General features: G+C 36.4%; 2 protein-coding genes and 1 long non-coding RNA gene across 18 annotated transcripts in view; 1 reads left to right on the top strand and 2 right to left on the bottom strand.

The window, feature by feature from the left end:
- The window catches only part of LOC116776027 (voltage-dependent calcium channel type D subunit alpha-1), a 67,832-nt gene extending 59,880 nt beyond the window's left edge, over nt 1-7,952 (bottom strand). For 3 of the 10 annotated variants that reach the window (XM_061524441.1, XM_061524443.1, XM_061524444.1), the window contains exon 1: nt 2,654-2,857. The gene's annotated coding sequence lies outside the window, so the exon portion shown is untranslated. Of the gene's footprint in view, nt 1-2,653; nt 2,859-7,764 lie in introns of those variants that run through there. The other 7 variants (XR_009753118.1, XM_061524448.1, XM_061524440.1 and 4 more) reach the window with 4 other exon arrangements.
- A 2,997-nt stretch (nt 7,953-10,949) lies between these two features.
- On the top strand, nt 10,950-14,176 carry LOC116776028 (uncharacterized). 5 transcript variants are annotated; one of them, XR_004353887.2, is made up of 9 exons: nt 10,950-11,060; nt 11,374-11,528; nt 11,635-11,910; nt 12,142-12,260; nt 12,442-12,538; nt 12,601-12,755; nt 13,154-13,319; nt 13,497-13,664; nt 13,922-14,176. It is a non-coding gene; the product is annotated as an uncharacterized LOC116776028 (long non-coding RNA). The 5 variants fall into 5 exon arrangements; XR_004353886.2 differs by having other exon boundaries at nt 12,398-12,538; XR_004353888.2 differs by lacking the exon at nt 12,142-12,260.
- LOC116778664 (protein transport protein Sec24C) lies at nt 14,168-27,614 on the bottom strand. 3 transcript variants are annotated; one of them, XM_061524192.1, is made up of 19 exons: nt 27,499-27,614; nt 23,765-25,452; nt 23,551-23,672; nt 23,113-23,230; nt 22,335-22,420; nt 21,939-22,128; nt 21,436-21,545; nt 21,128-21,241; nt 20,363-20,452; nt 20,102-20,287; nt 19,414-19,561; nt 18,897-19,057; nt 18,073-18,241; nt 17,618-17,830; nt 16,823-17,017; nt 16,375-16,557; nt 15,843-16,036; nt 15,446-15,576; nt 14,865-15,006 (listed from the first exon to the last, which is right to left on the bottom strand). In XM_061524192.1, the coding sequence occupies exons 2-19, from the start codon at nt 25,431-25,433 to the stop codon at nt 15,003-15,005; spliced, it is 4,083 nt and encodes a 1,360-aa protein (XP_061380176.1). In that variant the 5' UTR covers nt 25,434-25,452; nt 27,499-27,614; the 3' UTR covers nt 14,865-15,002. The 3 variants fall into 3 exon arrangements, with proteins under 3 accessions (XP_061380175.1, XP_061380176.1, XP_061380177.1); XM_061524191.1 differs by lacking the exon at nt 15,446-15,576 and having other exon boundaries at nt 14,168-15,006; XM_061524193.1 differs by lacking the exon at nt 14,865-15,006 and having other exon boundaries at nt 15,442-15,576.
- Nucleotides 27,615-27,679: the final 65 nt, after the last annotated feature.

The following is a 27,679-nucleotide window of genomic DNA, read 5'->3' as shown; positions in this document are numbered from 1 at the left end:
TTGAACGATTTCATTATTAAATGTACATACATGTAAGAATAAATCCGTGTTTAACGATGGGTTCGAAGTACGCAAAGAAAATAACTTATAATATAATATGATTTACACTTTAACGTCGATGAGTCCGCACCGTCTGTTTGTCCATGTCATCAGAGAATTGAAATCCCGAAATCGTTGTGTAAATTAAAAGTGACTATTTGTTCCCCAAACACCAGACGAATGAAAGACCACTGTTCCAACATCCTAATTAAATAATTCTTCATTACGTTTGATTTGACTTAATAATTTTATTATCTTGTTCTATGAATTTCAAATTTCTTATTACAAACTACATTTCCAACGAACCGAGTTGCGGTAGTTAGTCCTATACCATTCGTTAAAGTTTCAATAAATAGTTGTGTTGTATTGAAATTAAAAAAATAACAGGTAAACTTTTTTTTTAAAACATATTATAGTCAACTGAAATTTTGATATTTTTTTACTTTTATAACTACTTCTAGAGAGTTCTCTTTAAAGGCAAACAGCGGTAGCCCCTCATTCGCGCGGACTTAACCGGGATAACCTTATTTATTCTCAGAAAATAGACTTTATGTTGACGATGTTACAGACTGCCAGTCATCCCTGTCCCACATTTCCAACTATCCGTATCATATTATTTCTTTAACTTCCTTCACAAATTCTTCGAGAGCTAAAGCAGCAATATAAAAGTAAACCTAGAATTTATTGAAATTCAAACCATGACTGGAACATAAAAATACCAATGAATTCTTTGGTAATGTGGAATGTTATGAGCTATCACTGTTCTTGGAAAAAAACTATTTCGTTTGGTTAGATCGCCTCACCTTGAGAGCACATCAGTCATGGACAGCAAAAATGCTGCAGAGTCATACGTTTCATTTTAATTTAAATACAATAACGAATTCAAGAAATGAAGTTTAAAAATCATTTCCTGCCAACAACCTGTCCAACAACACTTCGAAACATTATTACGTACAAGCGATATATATAACAATACAGTCAAAAAACATTACCATTATAAATGGGATTTTCTTTGAGACTTTTTTTCTGTTACAGTATTCAAATTTAATAGTCCCGTTAATATAGGTCATGGTTTTTAATTCGACGATATTCCTCGAAATTCGTCTTTCAGTCGTGTTGTATGATTGAGTCGGTGACGTCATATCTCAAACATTCCCATTTTTATATATTATAACTATAAGGATGTGGATATTTGCTCTTCACCTTCATCCGAGATCTGATAGGATTCCTATGTAATATCTTACCAACCTTATTAACATTACCTCAACACTTTCTGCATAGTTGACGCTAACTACTAAACGAAATCAATATTCTAGATGTTTGTATCTATTATTTCAAGGTCTATAAATATTTTTTCATCTAGATATAGTAACTATATGTATACATTTATCTATTCACATACAACTACTAAGTAACTATTAAACGCAGAGACGAAACCTCTCAGCGTTCCATGGATTCACCGTACGGGTGCCAGGTCCATGGTTGCAGGGAGAGGAGCTTAAACAGTGCCTGGGACTTGCGACCCAGGTGTAGGTTTAAGGGGCCCCTATCTAACGTTAAACGCTCACGTTATAATAAAATATAAATGAATCACTCATCACGCATACTTTCGTTGAAAGAAATCATCTCAAGTCCTTGTAAATTACTAAGGTCCTATAACTAAAACGCAATATAAATTCTTGATGCAATTTACATAATGAAAACAATACCAAATATATATATATATATATATATATATATATATATATTTATATACATATATATATATATATATGTATATAAATATATATCTTGTTTGAATTTATATAAAAAATATTCAATGATCGAAATGACGATCATAACATTGACGTTCTACGAAAAAGTGTTTTTGTTAAATTTAATTCTTAAGCGGTTGTTTTATATGCATTAATGAAAATTATTTTCATTGAAAAATAATAAAGTTTTATATAAAAATATGTGTTATTTACCTAAAAAACGTATATTACTGAATAAAAACTATATGAATCGCGAAAACGAATATTTGAGTTGGTCTATTGAAAACTTTTCTCGTTAAAGCCTTCAGAGTTACAACTACAAACACTAGAATATTCTTCAACTGTACTTCTACAACTATAACGGCGTATAGCTACATATAATTATTCTCAAGCTGTTTGTCTACAGTGAAGCTCTATCGCCCTGTTCTGGTCGAGTTATTTAAGCACATAGAAACAACATATCTCAGATGCACTGCCAAAGACTGATGCGTTATGTATTGTTAATATAAATAGTAATAACATTAACTATCTGTGCAGAAAAAAAATATATAAATCTAATGTATTTCACCATATTTTGGAACCTTCTCGTTTATATTATTGTAACTTTTAATGATAGCATTACTTATATTATATAAAAATATTATGAAATAAAAACTATTTCAGTGTTTTCCTTGACTGATAGTAATGACAAATATTAATGATACCAAAAAATTTAATCATTAATCATTATATCTCGAGGTTGTGTCGACGTTACTCTACCTGGGACCGCTCGCGTCATTTATATAATTAAATCAATCGCATATATTATTTAAATTAAAAAAAGGATTAACAGATCGTGATGAAGTACATTTGAAACTTACAGGTTTTGACAGGAAAAAAAAATACGCTGATAACACTTCACAGTCTAAGTCCAAAACATGATCACTTTGTGTGCACACGCGTTTTGTATTTCATTGTTATAATGGCAGTCGGTATACGCCTTTACTGTATATATAAATATATATATATATTTTTTATTATTTTTGGTGTAAACGCGTCTGTCCGGGCGACCAAGCTGAGACTCGTTGCTAACTTCGTGGCTATATGCGCAGGCCGCAATGCGCGGACAACTTCAAACAGCCCGCGTGACCTAATTCGGACGCAATGAATTATTTCAGAAATGGCAACGTACGCTGCAACTTTTCTCCTAATAATATCATATTGTTTGGATCTATTAAGGCTTATTCGTTTGTTGTTATCTTCATATTGGCACGTTGTTGACATACCGGGAAGTTTTGTTATTTTTATATACTATGACTTTACATACGGACGAAGAAAACTTTAGTTTTGATAAAATTTATAAACAACGCTCTCCCTTCTGTTTATATAAGTAAAGGTGATAAAAATAGAAAATAAACATCAAAAATATATTAAATAAAGATCATTACTTTTGTAACGTATATTTATTTTTAAAATCTATTTGTTTTTGCTTTACAAATATAGACAAAAATATAATAAGTTTTATTAGGGTAGACGAAATTTAAGTTCAAAAATTCGTAGACCCTCTACGGTACTACAAATCGTAGAGGATGCTACGATTGAAACGAAGCTACGTAGAGTTCAATAAATTTATATATTAATGTATTAACAACATAGTATAGAGTAGAAATATAATTTTATTAGAGCTTTTTATCTCATTATATTGGGTTATTGGACACATTCTAAACAAGAGTGTCGAGTCGACAACAATAGTGTCTTGATAACATACAAGTGTCCATCCGTCATACACTGAGCACTGTCCCACATTGTATTTGAATAAAGTTTGAAATCGTTTATATTAAATATTATCATACATATAATATTATATAGTTAAACACTTTACAAGAGAAATACGAAGGAGTCTAATAAAACTTATTTAATCATAAGTAAGATTTAAACAAAAAAGGCAAGCATGGAATATGAGAAGAGTGTCACATACAAAGAAAACTTCAATCATTCATTTAAAAAAGAATGAGTTGCCTCACTGATTGTGAGTAAGAGTGAAGAAAACCAAGACTCTCAACCAAGGCTCCAAGACATAACTGTTACATGAAAAATAAGACTAACTGCCACACACTTTCGTCTGGTCTGAACGTAAGCGCGGATTCTTTAGAGTTATAAAAACGTCAAAAAAAATTAATATAATAAGATATTACAATAAGAAATGGCAGAAAACTTTACTTTTCATGAAAAAGTTTGATTAATAAATAAATGTAAACACTGAATGTCGCAATATTATTTACCTATGTTTGTACATAAATTACCATCACATAAAAATTAATGAGTGTGCCTACTCTGACACATAATGATATGCAAGCACTCGCGTGCATTTAATGAAATTAAAGGTTTTCGGATACTACGACGCGTTTTCTATTATTTTATAACTACATTTGATTTCAGTGGGAATTATGTAGACGTAGAATAATAAAAACACGTAGTTTATCCCAAAACCTTAGTTTCACTGAACTCTGAAACTTTCCAAAATTTATTGAAGGAAAATTCTCCAATAAATATATACTTAAAGTAATGTGTTTATTTCTCTGAATCAGATCATCGTCTGAGAGGACAAACAAACATATTGACTGTGTTATATAAATAAGATTGAATTTAATAAGTTTACTTCAGATTTTTAGAGGTTCTTTCTTTCGTAGAACAATAAACGAATACCATATTGTCCCTAAATAAGAAATAGCATCTAATGATTGGAAAGCCTTTGATTATTAAATTTCTAACACTAAAGATGACATACTATAAGAATAATAAAAATAAGTTCAGGAAATTTAAGCCTCTAACTAGTATATATTAAAAATGAAACTATTTTTGAGTGATGCAACCGAAGCGAGCGGAACGCAATACTGGCGACTCAGGTCATTCATCCACGGAGACGATCTCGGCAACCGAATGTCTGATAGAGTCGAGGTTCTTTCCTTCTATAGTCCAGTGATCTGGGATGAGTTTTATCAAAATAAACTTAGGTCGTACGTCTAATTACAATTTTAGGGTCGGACACCGGAAGCCATGTCCAAAAAGCGGTTCGGCACCTCACTTCACTCAATTTGCACCGAAGCGAGAAAATAATGCGAAGGTGCAGCTCATAGCTTGCTCAATTTTTAATCATCATCTTATCAGCCCGTGCTAACAGTTGCTGTAAAGGAATCGAAACTCCAGGAAAATAAAAATCTAATAACCGCACTATATCCAAAAAAAAAAATATAACAGTAATCAATGATTACAAACTATACCTTTTATTATTCATCATACGAAGTTAAGGCGGACTTCATTATAAATATACATCTTAAAAAACCGGAAGGCGTCATTCAAATGAGACACGAACGCGGGAAATGTTCCATTAATAAAAAATAATATGATTACTTCGAAATAATAATTGAAATTATGTGAAAAACAAATATTATGTCCTGAATATTTATTGCCAAGATTTATTTAGAATAGATATTTCTTTTTGAAATCTTACCCCAGTATGAAACCTCTAATATAAGATTATTTTTTTTATTTTAAAGTACAGTTGTCTTATAAGTAACGTCCGTTATATGTGAGAGTTGTAGTTTTACTTTCGTGTAATCATAATTCTGTGTTGGATTATTTTAGATTAAAAATTATGGAGGCCGAAATCAATTGCATGTTTTGTTAAGACATTATTGGAAACAAAAGCTTAAAGTAGCCGTGGCAGCGAGGAAAATATGTGGGATTAAAGGTGAAGAGACGATTACTTTCGATAGTAGCGATATTGGATAATCGACTTTGACTTGTTTTGAAAGATGAACGATTTATAAGAGGAATTACTACTTGAGATGCAAAATCGAGTTATCCCAAAAACCCGAACATGGGAAATCAGCTGTCTAACAGAAACAATTACCCTGAACCTGTCGCGAAGACAGGTCAACTCGAGCAGAGTGTTGCGTGTCTAGTGGAATTGTGAAGGTAAACCTTGACTGGGACATCATGCCAGATGATCCAACGAGTTATGTAGTGGACAGCTGTTGCTAATGTTGGAGGTTCTATGGGATAAATATTTAGGTTAAGTTAACCTACAACAAAGTTCTCTTAAATCAAGAAAATGTTGAACCACATACTAAGTAATTTACGCTAAATACGATCGAAGAACTTAATTGCATTCAACTGCTAATACATTCAGCGTTTATTCCGGATCTTGCAACGACAGATTATTTTGTTCTGATCCATGGAAAAAAATCCCGTTAAAAAATTGTCTAGAAGAGATGTTGAAAATGTAGTTTAACATTTTTTTTACGAAACAAGTCACCTAGGACTCAGAGATTTCGCTGAACGTTGGTCTGAAACCATAGCATACGATGGGTCTATACTTCGCATATCAAGTATTTGTTATTGTATGATTATTTAATAGTCAAAGTGAACATTGACACTCTGTATATAATACTGTGGCTCTTAAAAAAACTGATCCACTATCTTCTTTGTTAATAAGAAACTAATTTTATAGAATTCTAAAATTCATATCCTTCAGATTTAAAGGTTATGTATGAATGGCTTAAGTTTTGATTGAATTTGTCTCTGTTTGTTTTATCTTCATTATATTCAAAATAAAAATGATTGAGCTAGCAATTGCGGATATGAAAACATTTAACAAAATCCTCAATAGTGATTATTTATACAAAACATTTTATAAGAATCATTCTGTTTATGTGTATCGGTGTATTTATAAACACTGTCTGTTTCATCTCACAAAATATGAACTGCTAGATCTATTTACGAAGATGCTGAGGAATTTAAAAAAATGATATTTGAGATATTCTGTAAGTAGTTATATTAATTTGATATATTCTGGATATAAAATTTTCCACACAACCTTTACAATAAACATTTACGATGTGGAAATTTACGTCCCGATATAATTAACGTTTTAACGTTTGAATAACGTTATAAAAGAAATGTTTTAACATAACGTTGTTAAAAAATTGGCGTGTTTACAATTTCGATCACAAATTTTTATTTTCTTTGTTGTTTTGTTTTTGAATAGAAGTGTTTTTATAAATACTATAATAAAATAATACTCAAAATTAATGAAACAGTAAAACTATGAAAAATTTGAACATTTTGAAGAAATAGTTACTTGAATATGAACTATTTTAGAGAATTTTGTATATAAATACAACATTAGTTAAAACAATTTTTCGTAAATAATTATATAATTTAAAAAATTATAAAGTTTACATTATATTTGATCAGAGAAAAATATGTAGAAATTTATTTTTACTCGGTAACTTTGAACATTAATGAGAGTAGGCACATGAGAATTTGAGTGTTTAAATACATATTAATAATTTTATTAAAAGCTTTTCATTTAAAAGAATATACAAAATTATAAATTTCATTGCAATCAAAATATTTAACTAACTTCAAATAATATTTTAGCAAACAGCGTATAAAGATCTTTACGATATCACACGCTAACATTAGTTATTAGTACATATTAATATTTGTGTGACGTCTAGTGTAAGAAATCACATTACTGTAAAATATGAAGCCGGTAATAAATCTACAAAAAAATACACTTAAGTAAGAGGAATTACACGTTCAATAATTAATTTAATAGAGATTTGATGCTGTTCATTTTATAATTCAAAGAACATTGATAAGAATCACAGTTACAAGCGAAATTGATTTTGGCGTACACGAGAATGTTGAGAAAATATATTCTGTGATTGAAATATACAATGTTGTTATTTTCAAAGAAAGGTTCTGTAAATCCTTGAACATAAAACATCTTGAATCAATGAGCTCGAACGATATAAAGAAACGTAATACTAACACGCGTATATCAAATAAGATTTGGAAAAATTTATCTGAAATTACCTATTGGTAGATCGATTGAGTTACCGCCTGCCGGAATCGTTTAAAAATATGCAAGAGGAACGCAAAAAACTTTCAAGATTTATTGATTATTATTGAATATACATACCGTTACTGATTTTCAGCGCACTTCAATCACTGGACCAGACAATCATGATCGCTACCGCCCGACGAACAGTCGAAAACGACTGTTCCAATACAGAAAAATTCTCCTGAATCACTAATTGTAGTCTCCGTGAATACCATAAGTATTTGTCACTTAACTTTTTCGTTGAAACACGTGGAATATTTTAGTATTTTAATGCACGGGTTATTTTTAACGTAGTGATGTGAACGGAACGCGATAAAAATATACGGGCGCGTGTCGTCGCACGCGCACAAGTGATGCCGTGGCTGGCGGGATACATTTGTAGAGATGACTGCATCGGGTATCGATAGTTTTATACCGTTTTATTAGATGGTTAGCTTTAAAGCAATATTAAGCAAGGCCTTTAATCAACGATTTTTCCATATTATAGCGTTCATTTCAAATCCTATTACATTTACTTTTCTTGAGGTCAGAAAACTGTTTTACACACAGTTCGACAATATTAACTTCCTTTTATTACACAAAGATAGTTAAATGTCTAATTGTAATGTATAAATAAAACCTTACATACATTCATTATTGAAGATTTTATAAGGAGTATAGTCAAAATTAAAATGATTGAAATAACAACCATTTCGCTTTTTATATAAAAGGATATTTTATTTTCACTTCGTTAAAAGTTAAACATACATTAGCGGTTTGCTTATCCTTTGATATTTAATGAGATCAACACGTTTCTATTGGGCTACTTCCGAATCTTTACCTCCGTCGGAGTTTACCTTGAAAACATACTGAGGGAATATGATTCGGGCGTTATAGCATCAAAAGTATTATTGTAGCTACATAATCGTAATGTTTCTCTAAACATACATTTAGTTTTTGATTGAGACATACCAAAACTAATCTTTGATTTTTTTATTAATTACAATATTTACTTCAATAAATTAATTTTGTAGTTAAAAGCGTAATGAGATCGAATCTCAACGTTTTCTGTCTCAGTAGATATATTTCGGTGTTTATAAAGATACTATTTTTTTTACAATTTCTTCAACTATTTTGTTGCTAAACAAAATAATCAGAGTTCAGGGGAATGTCCTCGGTACAGAGCAGGTACCTTGTTGGAAACATATCTTGGGGACCAGTTTTATAGAAATGAAAAACATAACGACAAACTGCTAACACTGAACTTATTTATAGATGTTAGTAGTGAGGGCACTGGCCGCTTTAGTTAGTTACTTTCTGTAAAATTTTCTATCGATACTACAAACCGCGTCCTTATTTGAAAGCTCCATATATTCGACTACGTCGTGTTAGTTTTATTTATACATTTTGTTAGTATCAAACAATTTTATGTCCATCATTAATCAGATTTTTGATATCTTTCCGGCATTTGTGGAAGATTTAATTTTACCTAAGTGTCTGTGGAGCTTTTATAGCAAAACAAATTTAAGCAGAGGTTATTGAAAGTTGAAACGCCTTTTATTAAGATGAAAAAATTCTCTCTAATTGAGGAATTGTTTAACATAAATACATCTACTTAGATATTGAGACAAAAGCTCTCAGAATTCAATGGATTCACCGCGCGGGTACCGGGTCCGTCGCGTTTCAGGGAGAGGAGCTTCGACAGTGCCTCGGACTTGCTACCCAGGTCTAGTTTTAAGGGAGCCCTATCTGACGCACGTTAAACGCTCACCTCCACCGTCCAAGCTCCTCTTTCGACTTAACCAAATTTATTTATATATATTTTTATGTATTTCTTTGGTTTCTACACTTTCCCATAGCATAGAACTAACATATTTCAGCAAGTACAGGCTTTTTTTCAACTCTTCCTGATATTAATAAACACATATTACATACATATAAAGCTGTGAAAATCTTGATAATTTACTAAATAAATCCACAGAATGAAATAGCACACAAAACATACCTTATAATAGATATTTGACTTAATTTTTTTTGTTTAAATCCGCATCTTATATTCTTTTGGTTACATTAAATATTTTATGTGTTGAAATAACATGAAAAATATCTTTCAACGAATATAATTTCGTATAACAAATATTATATTGAGTTGGATTTACGACCTACAGTACGACAGAACATGAATGTCCGCACATCATTTGAGCGTCACATCCCGAGGTGATGTCGTTTTTATAAAAATCTGTTGGCGCTGAGCTTTAAATCTTTTGAATAACAAAGAAATAAATATATTACACGTGACAAGATCTATGACAAATAAAACTTATATTTTCGGATTACGACGGATTTTTAATTATTCTAAACTACATACTACTGACGTTACGGTTATTTTGCAGCAACCGTGATCACGGGCAGACGAGATGAAAATGACATTTATGGGAGTATGTAGTTTAAAATAATAAAAAAATTCGTAGTACATACATCCGAAAACATTAGTTTTATTTAAAGGAATGCTCGCGAATGTTTTTGATCTCATTAAAGTCAATGACAGTTTGCTGAAGAGTTTGAAAGATACTTATTGTTATAAAATATCTAGGTTTTCTCTCATTGACACCTGATCATTCTATTTTCCTTATATAATACATTATAACAACTGTTTTTCACAATCTCACTGATGTCAACGCAAACAGGGAAGCAGCTATTTTCTTGATGAAGCAAACATTTGTTTGCCACACTACAGACGTTTTCCTAACGGGTTTCATTTTAACACGACGTGGAATTAGTTTGGAAAAACATATTATGTTGTATTTTCGGAAACAACAATTAATTTCTTATACAATTCTTTATTTCTGTCTTTATCTTTATATTTCAATCTTATTTCATTAGTATCATTTTTCTTTAAAGAAAACATTTTATTAAGAAAGGTAAGAATAGTCTTAGTAGACATCGTCGATCGAAGCGTTTCGTTACTAATTTAATAAAAAAATTAAATATAATATGCAATTGAAAATCTATCAGTTCCGTGTGTAGTGTGATAGTGACAACTGATGTTTTTCATAAAATCTCTTCAGTGTCTCATAATTAATAATTAATAAATTGACATCATTTGTATACATCTTAAGTAATGTATTTTTTTTTCTTGTGTATAAGCGAAAATAAAATAAATAAATATGAACGAAAACGATAAAATAAAACGTGTAATCTTATTTGTTAGTTTAAAATTATTATTAATTTAATCTGTGACCAGTCCGCGAGCGAGGAGGTGTTGCTGTTTGTTTCTTTTTAGAAGAAACTTCGTAGAAAAGTCATCAACCGACACATTTAAAACAAAACACATTCCATTTGGCAAATCAGTCAAAAATTTCAGTGTTCACACAACAAAAATCCAAAAAAAACAGGTAAGTGCCTTTATTAGAGAGTATTTATTCTTTTGGATAAGTAACCATAGCTATTTTTGTATAAAATAAAATAAAATTTTCGTATATCTTAATAAAATATGACATAGTCTCTTAGTCATACTATATATAGTTTGTACAAACTTCACGTATATAAAAACTGGAATTTGACCCAAAAATTAATGCTTTCTCAAATTTAATCTTCCTTTCATTTTCACGTCTTCCGTGGGCATGTATTGTATGATAATTACATGATCCAAAAGTCCGAAAAATGAAGGATTTGTTGCACGTGAGGTACAGGTAGGTATTTTCACAGATAACAGCTATGGTGTCCGGGTAGACAATGGGCCTTGCTCAGAGTATCGTCTTTCTACTCTCCGCTTTGTTAACTTTGTTGGCGAGTGCCAACGGCTGCACTAGAAAAGTCTATATCGCCTGTAGAAAACCAGCGCCCTGTGGGAAGTAATTTCGGTAGGAACTACAATAATAATAGAGACTTTAAAGAAATTAAAATGAATATACACGCTCGATGTTCTGCGAGTTGTTTGTTTAAATGTCACAAAATATTTGATTTCAGGAACGCTATGGCTAGATTTGATCTGAGCTTGCTCTTTGCTATTCTGTTAACCATGTTTTCTATAATCGCTATGGGGAGTGCCTGCTGTAAGAAAAATATACCTTGTTCCGGCCGAGCACCCTGTCGCCGAGGGCCCTATAGAAACTGAGAATAAATATTTATCGTTATTGTCACAAACGCTATAACAAAGTTCGAAGGTATAACGACACTCGTAAATGAATAAAATTATCTCGTTCTGGACTTTTGGATTCAGAGACGTCATGACCTACATTAGAGGTTTTGAAGCATGCTTATTATGAACATATCTGTAGTTAGCAAAAAGTGTTGTGCTAATAAATAACTGAACACAGTTTGGAATTTTAATTTTCGATTGAGTGTTTCTGTAAACGAGAAATGTTGTTTTGGGTCAAATTCCACCCGCGAACCGTATATTAGTCTTTTTAATTTGTTAAATTTATTGCAGATTTATTTTCGGTGGAACTCGACTCGATTGTTTCTCTTTTACAGACTCGCACAGCAGGACATCTAAGATGGGATTGTGAATTTTAAATTCAACACCAAATATACCGTACAGAACACATTTTTGGCTATTATTATTGATGTAAAAGTAGACTTGGAATATTGTCGTGAGTAGACATATATATTGCGATCGCCTAACGTTAGTGACAATTCATTTTTATTCTATCCCAAACTAAATAATTTACTTACTATTATAACGAATTACGGTAACTAATCAGTAGAGAAATAAAATGTTTATTTTAAGGTTCCGGCATATGATGAAAATTTGGCGTCACCTTATATTTGCAGTGGCTGTATTGTTAGAGATTCTACAAATTATAAACGCCTGCGGAAGAAGAAACGTCGTTTGCAAACCTGATAACCCGCCTTGTCGGAAATAATATAAGTACGTCTCCCTTTTGTGATTATGTTTGTGTTATAAAACTATTTTATATAATCATCTTATAGTTTATCTCGTCATCGTGCTATGGACAAAGCGGTGGTCCAGGAACTCATAGTGCTTTTGGTAACTCTTCTGCTGTCCTATCTCGAGAGCTGCTACGGGTGCACTCGCCACACGTACATCGATTGTGACCCACGTAACCCGTTGTGTGAAAAGAAAGGTAAACTGTTTGTAAGAATAATATTTTGAACTGTTTGGTTCTATGAATGCTTATTTATAAGTTGTGTAATGAATGCTAGAGTGAGTAATAGCAGAGTTGTCTGAAATGTTTTCAATCTCACTGTTAACTATAACGACAGTCCGATCTCAAAAAGACAGTGTGCGTCAACGGTGCATTTGTAAATGGATCCCAGTGTTAGACGCTTTACATGTATGTCTGAGCTTTATTTCCGGCGCCGTTTGCCAAATACCATCAGAGGCTCTCTCAGAATACACACAGGAAGTAAGCCGAGCAATTAGGAAACTCGCAGGAGATATAATAATTATGGGTCGAGTTTAACTGTATTTTGAACCGTTTTTTTTTTCTCCAAATTAATGTGTTTTTTGTAATTCTTTCAGAAAAATGAACTATCTAAATGAGTTTGTTCTCGTGTTTCTCCACATCGCCGTCTCCATACTGAATCTGTCTCAAGGATGTCGTAATAAGAAACACTGCAAAGACCCGAACTGCTTTCCCTGCAACCATTTTGGTGGGCCCAAAGTTCGTTCCAAGCTCGAGATAAAGGTAATAACTTTCAGTTTCATGGCATATTATCACAAAATCTATGATACGGCTACTAAAAGTATGCTGTTTAATCCTCAAAGGAGGATATGATTGGACGCAAAAGCCTAAAACTAATTTTTTTTCTAAAGCTCTGATTTTTTTCCCCAAAGCTCCTCATTTTTTTTTTTACATATAAAGTGAATACGCCAAACGATGCAGTTGAAGAAGTTGTTTGGTGTATTATTCCTGATGCTGGTGTACGTCCTGTCGTCTGTGGACTGCTGCAAGCGACGGCAGAACTGCCAGAAGTATTGTCTGCCCTGCAAGTACAAGGGACCTATCATTGAAGTACTGTATCCTAAAGAGGTGAGTTTTTTTTGGTAAATAAACTGCAAAAATATTAGAAATTAGTGCAGTACATGAATTTTTTCCGGTTGTTGGGAGATTGTTAATAGAATACTTGTTAATATATATTTTTTATGGCCTCATAGATATTTTTCCATCTAAGGACATATAATGTGCTATCTTGATATAAGTTTTATACTAAGTTATTTTGCATTAATATTTGTAATAATTCATTTATTTAATGAATTAAATGTATTTATTTCTTGTCTTTGTTTCAGAAAGAGTGGCGGCTATTGCAAAAATAATTATACAGCGCTAAACGAGATATTTGTCAATACGATTAATCGTATAGAGCTATTATATATTTAATTACTTTACTTTGGTTCGAGAAATTAAAAAAAAAAATTAAAGTACCGTAAATGTAAAAAAATATTTGTGAACCAAAAAAAAAAATATATATATATAATTTTCATATAAGAAATTTTTAAGTCCATTTTGTTTAACAGATAAATGAAATAAATAACTATAGTAATGCCAATATATTTTATTTACAATCTATTATAGTCCAGACGTTTGATAAAACTAACACATGTGGGGTACCGGGTCGTGTGCGACGGGTTGCGATGTGTTCAACGCGACTCTAGCGATGTTTACGAAATGTCATTAAATACTATCGATGAATACTTATTACAATTTACATTTATGGAAGTACGTTAGTGGACCTTCGGCTGCATCTCCATTCACAATGTGAGCGCTCGGCCGGCTCACTCGGCGAGTGTGTATCAGCTTTATTAACATTATATTTAACATACAAGTAACGATTTGTTTAACATAACCTCCTTACACGTTCTGTCAAAAGTCGGAAGTTTAGACGAAATAGGACCTATCCATGTGAAATCCCCTTAGAGTCTAGCGTCAGAAAAAAAAGAACAAAAATGTATAGTATATAATTTGAATGAGCTTATAAAATAACAGAATCTACGTGTTGTTAGTAACGAGCTGAACGTACATTGGTCGTTAACCACAATATAAACATAACTCATAGTTCCGGGAACACCTGAGCCACTGAGTTAAAGTTACACTCTCACAGGAAGCGCTTCACCAATAACAGGAAACCCTCTATCTGACGGACGAAGCACTTCACCCTGCAGACTACGGCACAAGAATTCCAGCGGTCAGACAGATATCTTAAGGACTTCCACAGGTGTTCCCAAAGCGTGGGCCGCTAGAGTAGGGCGCGTATCTCCTTGTGTATATGGCAGAGGTAGTCGACGTAGGAAGCCCCGCCGTCTACCCCCCGATCCTCCACTAAAAGCTGACGCAGCACCGTCTCCAGCTTGTCGTGCTGCCGTAATACGGTTAGCTGCAAGCAAATACGGCTCAATACATATTGTAGTCAAACAAGCGAATTGTTCCAATTAATAAAAAATGGTATAAACTAGCATCTTAAGTATTTAACAAAATTTATACGTTCAATAAACTATAACACTTCCCATAAAATTAAATATATACCAATTTCACAATAAAGATACACACTCATTAAGCAAGCGACCTTCACCATGCTACGTAAAATAAAAAGCAAAAAAATAACATTGCTATACATATGTATTTATATCTAGAAATATATATATATATATATATATATATTAAAATATTGAAGTATCCAAAAAAGATATCAGCTTCGAAGGGAAAATAAATCACGCCCAAAACCAGTAGCGAAACCTTCATGCTTCCGAAACCAATATGAGAGCCTCCCAAAACCAACCACGTGGATATACTAATGTCCAAACCCAGGAACCTACAGCATTTTTTGTATCGCTTTATGTGTGGTCATGAGGTGGTCGACGTAGGCCTCCGCCCCCCGGGCCGCGTCCTCCACCAACAGCTGTCGGAACTCCAGCTCCGACTTGTGCATCTGACGCACCACGCTCAACTGCAGATATCACACGCTACGTGCTTCTCATCAAGGCAAATCATGCGTCTAAAATCTTAGTAGGAGCTGATAGATATTAGACGTGCACTATCTGTAGCAGGCATGCACACAGCATGAGAGAAGCAGTTAAATCTGGTGCATGAGCTGTTCTTTGTCTTTACTTACCCGTTGGCATAACTCATTATAACATCCTCATATAAAATTCCCTAGAAATTTCTATTGCTAGTCTCATATATATCACCTTCTAGGTGCACGTATCCACTCACCCTCATGGCGTTCCTCCTCTTATGCCTAGTGTCGTCCACGAGCCTGCGCACCGCTGCGCCGACTCGCGAGTCTATTTCCGGTAGCTCGCACACCCGGGCGTCTACGGCCTGCGGCGAGTTCGCTCCGAACACATCCCTCACGAACTCCAGCGGCGCTTGGGACCCCACCCATATCAACATGTGGACTCCGTTCTCTGATGAACAGAAACATTCAGACGGCCATTATGCTTTGCATTAAGGTGATATAAAAGAAAAAACAGTCTTTTAATATGGAGAAGAATTTAAAACATTACTTTTATTTACATTACTTGGGCTTTAAAATCAACACATTGAACAAAATTTTATCTTATATGTATACATAATGTAAGGTTTCTACATATATATAAGGACATAATAAGGACTTACATACAACAATATTCATAACATTATATTGTACAGCACACAAAGAGTCATTATTGTATCAAGCAAAGTTTCTGAGATAGAGGTCCAAGCGGACAAACTGATCAGCTTCACAAGCATAGACGAGACTCACCCAACAAATAGACTCCGTGTTCGGACATCTTGTCTATGGAGGCCCTGAGCGGGGCGGGCTCCTGGTCGGGCAGCACGTGCAGCGGCAGCAGGCGAGGGTAGGTGTACACGAGCGACAGGGACACGTCCGCCGTGAGCGCGCGGTACATGGCGCACGAGCGGTCGTCGCACGTTATGTCCGGCCCTTGTTCATCATCAGCTTATACTTTATACAGTCGTCGTAATTCTACACTAATAATATTTTAAGACTCTACTCGACTTTTCATTACGTATTCTTCACATATACCATGTTCTACTACATATGATTTGTATGAAAAAAAATTAATATATTATTATTTTATGTAACAATGTGCTAGTATTTCAGTATCATTGTATCAAACTGAGGAGGATGTTTATGGGCGGTCTCCTATGAGATCCCACCACTTTAATATCGAGGAGTGTTCCCTTACCACCGCCGACAGCATCAGACCGCAGCACACAGCTGGTGTATAGCGGAAGTAGTTTCATGGCTTCCGGCAACACCAGCTGTCCGGCGGACGAGGGCGAGGCGCAGTGACGTCGGTAGGCGGCCAGCGAACGAGCACAGCGACTTGTGAGGCCCTCGCGGACCTGACGGGGCGTAGCCTCACGGAGCGCCCACACGGCTAGAATATACGCGAATAGGCGACATAAGCAATGCGTTATACAGTTGACAATACTAATGAGGTGACCGAGAAAGTGAAAAGTCGCGGTTCAGGGTTTGATTACAAAGTTTATCTTGTTTCGTTGGCATAGGTGATCGATGTATGCGAGGATATTCCGAATGGGATGTTACATGAAATATAATTTAACATAACAATGACACGGTACCAATGATGAAGATAGCTCGAGAGATAACTAATGCACGGAGACAAAGTATGCAATACACGAGGCTGGGAACTCACTTGTTTGAACAGAAGCTTATTACGAGCAGCAAAAATAAATATATTATACGTTAAACATACAAACATACGAAGCGGAGAAAAATATAATACGGAGTGTTGGATGATACCGTGTTCAGTACATGACACTTCATTACTGTGAAGTGAGTTGAGGAAGAAACAAAAATTTGAAATTAGAACGAAACTTATCCAGACAAAAAGATTGCTAGGTTATACGTGGAGATAAACACTCCTGACAAAGTTACAGATAACACGCAATAAGACCTTATAAGTGATTATAATAAAAATAAGCGAAAATTAAGTGAAACTGACGATTATACCGACCCTGTTTAGTGAGGAAGTTTACGATGGTGTCCAGTTCCGCGGACCTGTACACGTCCGCCAGCTGGTGGGCGAGCGACAGCGCGAGGTTGATGACCCTCAGCCTCCGCTGGCCCGAGCGGTGGGTGTACAGCAGCGCCGCCTGGATGTACACGCCGGACTCCGCCGTCAACTTGTCGTCGTGTTTGATCTCCACGCCGATGGCCTTGTCCGAGTCTGATGGATTGCGGAGTAAGGAATTTGATATACAACTGACTGAAGAACAAGACTATGACGTCATAAAACAAATACACTAAATTACGTTATTCGGAACAACTTCTAGCACGGTCACGATGAGACAGGACCACTTTTATACAACTCAAATCAGTCCACAGCATCGTAATACTGTACATAGCATATGAAAATTCAGCACGTGACGTCACGTGTCCGGATGACGTCACACGCAGCCGTGTACCCACCGATGGCGGCCAGCTCGACGTCCGTGGTGTTGGACATGAAGAAGTGTCCGTAGAAGTCTGTGGGGCGCACGCCGGTGCTGGTCCTCACGCGCATGACCGCGTCGTGAGCGGTTGGGCGGGACAGCACACGCGACACGTCCCACATCAGACGGTGGCCGTCCGTGTCCGACTGGAGGAGGGAGGGGGTTAGTGGATGTCACGAGAATTCATACTATATACTATTACCCTGTGCGAGCGTATTAACTGCATGAAGGTACAAATCATAGCCGTAACTTGATTCTGTTGTGTAAGCTAGCTAATTAGATTTCACCAAAATTCGTTAAGTATAAATGAAACTAGTATTGTTCGGATTTACTACGCGGATTTTATTGCTTTGGATTGCTGCAAAGTAACCGAAACGTCGGGATTATGTAGTTTTTAAATAATAAAATCCGCGTAGTAAATCCGAACAATACTAGTTTCATTTAAATGAATACTCGCGAAAATCTTAGATCTCATTCGTTAAGTATTTTTGAAGTGAAAGTTCTTACGCGACTTCCAACAAGGTGGCGTTAAACGTTCGCCTCTCCTGAGGGCGGATAAGATGAGAAAGAGCGGGAGGCAATACATTGTGACTTGTAGGTAGGCTAAAAAAGTTTGTCTTAAAGAAACAATGAAAAATTCCTTAAAAATCAATTTCGACCCTCTCCTGTTATCAATCCAGCATTAAGAAGTTTCACTTCTTCCGCGCGGAGGAACTGAACCTTCCGTCCATGCTCCCGAGATTTCTCACTTCTAATATTAGTATGCAGTATACCCGTTTTGTCATAAGGCGGTGTACTCACTGTGAAGTACGTGTACTTGTGTACTTGTCCGCCGGTGAGCCTCGCCAGCTGGCCGATGGTGGCGCAGTCGACGTACGAGTTGTTACACACGAACATCTGGACACACACGCCTGCAGCGCTGCACAGCTGCCCCAGCTCATTGTATGACGTGCTCTGAGGGGCTGGAAGCATGGTACATACTTGTTAGACAAGTTCCAGATATTCAATTATTTACTATACATCATTCTGAGTGATTGTATGGAAAGACCTACAAATATATACTTGAAAGACCTGTGAGTGAGAAAATTTTACATTTCTAATAATGATCAATAGAAAGTGATTTGAGTATTTTTTAAAGAACAAGGTTAAAAATGTAGTTACTTGCAGTCCATATAAAAACTGAATTTAATTCCTCATGTTCATAAATTTAAATCATTGCCATCTCGACTTATTATTATCAGTATACACCCTGTATACAAGCCGTCACCTCGCAAAGTATTTCTGTTCAATACACCCTGTATACAAGCCGTCAACTCACAAAGTATCTGTTTTTCCTTATCTGTGCCGAGTAACTTCCTGTCTTCCCTGTTGATGAGTTTCCCGGGCGCGTTGTATGTGGGCAGCGATGTGTGGAAGACTAGCAGTTGACCGGAAGTGTCAGCGGCCTTCAGAGCCTCGTAGCCAGCCTGGAGAGTATAAGGAATAAATATTGTACAAGCAAAAGAAAAAACCTTTTGAATTAAAAATATACAAAAACAATCCGGGTTAAGTGGTAGTTAGATTATTGAATACTCCGCACGGCTCGCGGTGGCGCGTCTAAGCCATGAAGAGGGCTGGTTTTTTAAATATTCCTTTCGGCTCACATCTTATATGAATATCTGTTGTTCCTAAAGCATTACAAACGTGGTATCCGATAATACTTCAAACCAAGTGAAGTTTCTATTCGTATTTGACAAAAAAAATATTTTTTTTATATACATATTATATGAAGAGGCGTATTAGATAGTGGAGTTCGGTGGCCCTGTTATCTGGGTTGGTGTTTATCAAAAAAAATATATATATCCCCAATTACAATTTCCGGGCCAGAAAACGGAATCTGTCCAAAAAAAACGTTAAACCTTCACTCAACTTGAACCGAGAGGTTATTTCCGGCGAATCGAGAAAAAAATATATGCGAAGGTGTACGTCCTAGTATTCTGACCAATATAATATTAGTTCTGCATCACCTGGACGGCCGGCAGCAGCACGGTCTCCGTGTCTTTGTTGTTCTGGAACACCTGCGGCAGCTGTTGCAGCAGTGACGTCAACACCGGCCCGCTGTCTTCCGCGGTGGACAGGAATCCTTCTAGCAGTGGCACGAACATGTCCGCGGTGTCGCCCACTGAGAGCATCGCGGGCTGCGCCAGGGTACCCTGGGGTACAATCACACGTAGAGTATGGGTACGTTTTGGGGTAATTTGTAATGATAGACAAGTAGATATATTAACCTTGATATTATAGAAGTGTATTGTCGTGCTGTAGGTGATGAAGCCCACTCGGGTACAACACTTGCCCGTTTGTTCGTCTTTTGGCAGCGACTGGAAATTAAAATGTACCGTGAATACCTCACCCCGGCCTCCGTTACTGCCACCTGCTTATTGTCTGTATGCGATCATTTTCATTGAAACTGTTCCTGGTATAAAAACTATCTCACACGATTTTATTATTCAGCACTATTACAGACATTTCATTAAACAGACAGATTATAGTCTTATTTCACGTCGACTAAATAAGCTGCTATGCCGTGAGCACACTTCGTATATAATATTTATTCGTATAACAAACATGAGGAATTTTAATGGATATTAAGATATGTCCTATCATCATCATCATCATCATCAGCCTATCGGAGCCCACTGCTGAGCAAAGGTATCTTCTCACATGGAGAAGGTTAGAGCATTAATCACCATGTTTTCTCAAGACGGGTTGGCGACTTATAATTTGACATTATAAGTCCAGGTTTCCTCACGATGTTTTCCTTCACCGTCCGTCAGTGATGTCTAAACATTCTTAGAGAGTACATGTGACTCGGAAGAAATCACATTGGTACTTGCCAGGAGTCGAACCCGCGCCCTCAATATGAGAGGCGGACTTTTAACCTCCAGGCCACCACGCCTTCGACTTTTTTGTCCTATATTACTATTAAACTTACAACCCGCTGTGTTGCAAGTTATATTTCCTCAGTCATTAAGTTAGCAACATCTTAACGTCACCTGTATTATCTCCAGTATATTGTCACATATAGTTTGCAGCAGGCCGCTCTTTATGGAGTTGTACGAGACGTCGATCACGAACACTATAGCTGGAGGATTAGGAAGAGTGTTGTTCTGGAAGCATATCATTATCATATCATAATCATATAATCATCACGTGTTGTACGAATGTCAATCTCAAATCAAAATTTTAATATATACATATATAATCATATGTTAGTATTAATGTCTCTATTGTTTAATTGGTCAACTTAATCCAGTGTATGTCATTGTTAGAGCCGAGCCCGCCACCCCGGTAACGTCCGTACCCGACAGTATTCCTTGGTGGCGACTATCTCGTAAGTGCCGAGCGCCATCTCGGGCGGCACGCGACCGTACTGCTGCATGCTGGTGATGTACTGCGTGTACTCCATCGGCACTGCAAGTAGAAGACACTTATGAGAACAATTACACTAATAGATTTTCTATAATATTTATGGCGTTTCTGCCCGAGACTTCGCCTCGTGACCTCCGACATTAGGCTCAGTGAGATATTTAAAAAGTGCTTCAACAGTACCGTATACAGCGGGTCACGTTACACAGATGTGATTTCATACAGAATGTAACCGTTACTATGTGCTCTGTGCAAAAAACACAGAGTCAAGAGTTAAACTGTTTGCCATTATTAACCTCTGGCTTATATTATTGGAGAGTTTAACCGAAATCGGTTCGGTAGATTTTTAGTGAAGGAGCGACCAACATTCACACATCCGCACACACACAAACATAAACCGCTTGACCACTATTCCTCTACTACGAGACAATAAGTCACCTTCGCTGGTGGCCTTGCAGAAGGCGCACTTGAAGTGTCTGCCGCCGTCTATGAACTTCATGTTGGGACACATGTAGGCCTTGCAGCGACAGCATCTCACCGGGCCCATGGTGGGGGACCCCGTCAGGGCTGCGAAGTCCAGCAGGGGGGGCTCCTGTTCTGTGCCGATAGTCTCTGCCATTGGTGATATCTGTAACGTAGCGATCGACATCGGTGTGCGGTCATCGGAATCCCGCTCTACCCGCCAAAAACGAAAACCATCTTGAGGGTATTATATTGAGATAGAAATTATAATTTCTAGCGTAGTTATGGTACGTTTGAGATAAAATTTCTTTTTAATCTGTGAACTACATGCCATAATAAGATCTTATGTATATGGCAGCACACAATACTCACGACTAAGCAGAAAGGCATTGAGGTCTGTTTCAAGAGGTCAGCGGTGACTGGAACGCTGTACATGGAACTCCTCATAAATCTTGGACCTGAAATGTGATTAATTATGTACATTTTTAGTGTAACACATGTTTCCACACGTTAACGTTACTTGGTCTTGTTATTCGGAGCATATTCATATATTATTTAATATATTTTCGTGACCAGGAATTTCTTCCTTGTATACAACGTATATTCTACTAACTCTACAAGTACCCGCAAGATATTAAAGTACAGACACACTTTTACCTTTTTTTGTTCAATACCTACGTCGATACTATCACGTCATCATCATCATCGTCAGCCTATCGGAGCCCACTGCTGAGCAAAGGTCTCTTCTCACACGGAGAAGGTTAGAGAATTAATCACCACTCAAGAGTGCTAAAAATCGCCCACCCGTCTTGAACAAGCTCAAGACGGGTTGGCGATTTCAATCTTAATATTGGAAATTATAAGACCAGGTTTCCTCACGATGTTTTCCTTCACCGTCCGTCAGTGGTGTCTAAATACTCTTAGAAGGTACATATGACTCGGAAGAGATCACATTGGTACTTGCCAGGAGTCGAACCCGCGCCCTGACGTATGAGAGGCGGGCCTATAACCTCCAGGCCACCACGACTTTTTTACTATCACGTGTTACGGTCTATTAATTAAGAACTGGATGTCCGTGTGGAGTAGGGCGATGCATATAAATGGTAAGGGGTTGTCTATATAAGTGTTAACAGTGTTGTACACCACTCACTGGCGTTTCCCTTGTCGTCAACAACAAAGTCTGTGGTAACCAGCGGCGGCACCAGACCCTTGTCGTTGGTCACGAACACTCCGCTGCGGTTCTGTTGGTCGTCAGACATCACTTGGATCTACGAACAAACTTACTTATATGATATATCCCCCATATAGTTAAAGAAATAGCATATAATATTAGCGTCCAAATACCAAGTCTCTCAGGCCGATAGGAATATAGTCTCTGTTAAAGAGAAAATGAGAATGACTTAGGCCTGATAAATATTTTAATAAGATCCTGGGTTAACTGTAGAGTCTAAATTGATAAAGAATTTAAAACCCTCGAACACAAACAAGTATCGAATATCTATGTATGAACACAAAAGGGCAAAAGAAAGTCTGAACTGTTCTTCCACGATAGCAATAAGAAGCAGGTCGTCTTAATTTCTTTACTCACTGGACTAGGCATTTGATCTGGATCGAGTCGTTTCTGTTGTGGAGGCTGATAGGGCGGTGCGTAACTCGGCTGCTGCCCGGGGAACTGGTAGCCCTGCTGATAACCTGGTTGAGGGGGCATACCTGTCAGAAAATAAACATAACTTTGATCAATCACTCTTTCATCCCCAGGAAAATATATACATTTTTTAACTAACTGTAGGTATTTGAGTTACCAGGATATTGTTGATTCACTTGTGGTCCTGGAGGGCCGTATCCTTGACTTCCGGGCTGTTGGTACTGTTGCTGACTCAAGGCAGGCGGCATATGAGGTAAACCAGGCATCGATTGGAGCTGGTTTTGCATGCCGGGTTGTGGTGGCATGCCAGGTTGCGGTGGCATGCCAGGTTGCGGTGGCATGCCAGGTTGCGGTGGCATTCCAGGTTGTGGTGGCATTCCAGGTTGCGGTGGCATTCCAGATTGCGGTGGCATGCCTGGCTGCGGGGGCATGCCAGGTTGCTGTGGCATCCCAGAGTACGGTGGCATTCCAGGTTGCGGTGGCATTCCAGGTTGCTGTGGCATTCCAGGTTGCGGTGGCATGCCTGGTTGCGGTGGCATGCCTGGTTGCGGTGGCATTCCAGGTTGCTGTGGCATTCCAGGTTGCGGTGGCATGCCTGGTTGCGGTGGCATTCCTGGTTGTGAAGGTTTTCCAGATTGTGGCGGCATTCCCTGTTGAGGTCTTCCTGGTTGCGGTGGCATTCCTGTTTGATGTTTCATGCCCAGTTGTCCTGGCATTCCTGGTTGCTGCTGCATTCCGGGCTGTGGGGGCATGCCTGGTTGTGATGGCATTCTTGATTGTTGTGGCATGCCTGCTTGCGGTGGCATGCCTGGATGAGAAGGCATTCCCGGGTGAGAAGGCATGCCTTGTTGTGTCGGCATACCTGGTTTTGGCGGCGCACTAGATTGTGATTGTAATCCTGGCTGCATTTGCATTCCTGGATGGCCAGATTTAGGCGGGCCTTGTTGAGGAAGCATTCCCGTCTGACTAACAGCGGGTTGTGGCGGTAGACCAGTTTGTCCGAAAAAGTTATTTTGTTGAGAATTTGGTGGCATACCAGAATTTTGACCTTGTTGCACAGGCGCAGATTGATTACCAGGCTGACTTGTAATCGGAGCTTGAGGTTGTGAAGGTAAATTTGGCATTTGCCCTGGTCCTGATGACATTCCGAAATGCCCTGGCTGGGCATGCATTTGCGGAGGTCCAGGTTGAGGTGGCATACCAGGTTGACTTGAAGGAGGGGCGTTTGACCCTTGATTATTCCCTAATTGAGGTTGCGGTCCTGACTGAGATGATATCTGTAGATTTTGAAAACCTGGGAGTGCACCAGATTGAGGTGGTAAGCCTTGTACCGATTGATCTGGAACAGATCTTCCCATAGACGTTGGCGGATAATGTTGAGAATTTGGAGGTCCTTGAGAATGAGGCTGTGGTTTGGGGGGTGCCTGCATAGCTGAAGGGTGGTTAGGGCCCGGCGTTGACGACGGCGGCAGATAATTATGATTCATAGGTGGAAGTTGTTGACTATTACTGACGGGGGGCCTGGCCTGTTGAGAAGGAGGTTTTACACCAGGAGGCAGTTGGCTGCTATAGTTAGACGTAGGAGGAAAATTTGAAGGAAACTGCCCGGGTGGTAATTGAGATGTAGGAATACTGGACATGGGTTGTGGACCATTTAGGTTTAAGTTCTGCATTTTTTGGGACATGTCCGTTTGAGGTCCGTTTGGTGGCATTTGGCTGTAGATATTGGCATTATGGACACCATTGAAGTCTTGGCTTTGTGAGAAACTCAGTGGATTGTTCGGTGCATTGTTGTTTCCTGGAGGTGGATACTGTGGATTCATCATGGTGTTGAAGCCAAGTACTCTGGAATAGTAAAGTATATAACGATAAGTAAATCATTATCCTTTATGTAAAGTCATCATTCAATATCAATACATATTATAAAACAAAGTCCCTCGCCGCGTCTGTCTGTCTGTTCGCGATGAACGGGAAAACTACTGCACCGATTATCAAACAGTTATCACCACACGATAGCGTGATTCTTGATGAAGGTTTTAGTATGCAATTTGTTAAGTTTTTGTATTTACTTGAGTGTACATAAACGATATTTGTTGAAAATGTCAGGAAAACATGAGCCGTCTGAGAGCTTTTAACGAAAACGCTGCCTAAAGACTTTGAGATATAACAAAATAATATATGGTGGAATTGTGTATCTTATATAGGTCTACAGAAAAGTCCGCGGTGGTATATGTCTATACTTTAAGGACAACATACTATATCCATTTTACAACTTTTAAAAATTGGCATTCCTAAAGCGTTTATTGGAGAGCTATTTACATAAATACGGTATTAATCCTTATCAAAATAAATAACTTCGTCTTCAAACCTACATCACTATCTGTAAATTACTTTTGAAATTATTGAACTCGGGCGTAGCATTTGAAAGTTATCATAATATAAGTTTAATAACTCTCAAAATAAAATAGGCTATTTTATATTTTTATTAAAATACCCTATTTTATTTTGAGAGTTTTAGAGAGGCTATTATATAAACTTTTTCCTTATTATGATTATAGTTATTTGAAATTTTATATACAATTGAAATATCCATTGCCAGTACGCCAGTACTATGACAAGTTTGCAATGACAGAAAAATATGTAATTTATAATTTTATATAGATACAGAATATTTTGATCTCTATAGTAATTAAGATAATATATTTTCAACTGGTTCAGGTAACTCCGTAAGAAGTGCATAACTCATTCCCCTATATAATAATAATCTTATAATACGAATGACCGTGTTGACAGTATTATGATAGTTTATAAGAGAGTTATATAATCTGTGTACTTATAACACAGAAGCTTCATGTTGTAAGTTGAATGCAAATTTATATACATTTTATGGATAAATACATTCATTTAAATGAGATTATTACATTTAAATGTTCTTACTCCTAACTTTTTTAGTTTTCGATTTAGTTTACCTCAGAATTATCTTAATTTCAATGAATATTTATCTTCAAACGAATTTTTTTTAAACATAACATTGTAATGTAGCAATTCAGGTGATTGTTTTTACAATAGAAAGAATGTACAGTTAATTGGCTTCCTATAAAACTTAATGAAATCATATACGGAGAGGAATAATAATATCTGCCGATTCATAACTGTACTACATTCATATTCGCAGTGTCACCTAATGAAATAATAATTTTAAGTAGCAGGTTAATATTTTTTTGTAATCATTCTCACAGAACATATTAGGTGGAATTTTAACATTTGAAACTGATTTTATAGTGAAAAATATGTTCAAATAAGCCTCTTAAAGTAAAATTAAAAAAAAATGGATCTATATAAGTAAATGAGAGAATATTTTAGATATACTCAACACCTTACAGGTATAATAGAATATTTATATAAATGTTCTGATACACATTACATTAACCACAGTGCATTAAAATTGTTTGCTTCTGTGCTGATTCATAAAAACATGATTCCAAACTAATCAAATTTTAACAAACTTATAAATGTGACAATCACATTATTACATTAGAATACTTTTAAATGGGGTATGTCATTTATTAACTTATTACTGTAATTATCTAATATTACTCGTAATATTCAGATTATTGATGTAAACTTTCTTATAAGACAATTCCATGTAGATCGTAGACAAAACTTAAATTACTCATATGACAGTCTTACAATAACATACTATTACAATTATTTTAAGAACAAAACAAGGAAACGTAATTAAAATTACACTCAAAAACTTTATCAAAATTATGTTACTTAGTTTGACAGCTGCTGTGTCATTTTAATCACAAATTTTACGATCAAAAACAATAATACGAACTACGAAATTAAAATAAATGGAAGAAATTTTAATAGACATGATGTACTTACGGCTCCCTTCGTGTTCCTTTGAGGATTTCAACAATAAAAAATATAAACAATACACATCAATCGCACAGAACCACGGGCCACGTATTCTGAGTTCCGATGTTGCCAACTAAATACAGCTTATGTGGAACTTTTCAAAATTTATATTAATTGCGTCAAACGGAGCGTAGTTTCATCCTTTACA

Source organism: Danaus plexippus, chromosome 24, assembly GCF_018135715.1.
Source record: "Danaus plexippus chromosome 24, MEX_DaPlex, whole genome shotgun sequence".
Lineage (NCBI taxonomy): Eukaryota > Metazoa > Arthropoda > Insecta > Lepidoptera > Nymphalidae > Danaus > Danaus plexippus.
This window is presented reverse-complemented; position numbering and strand designations above follow the sequence as displayed.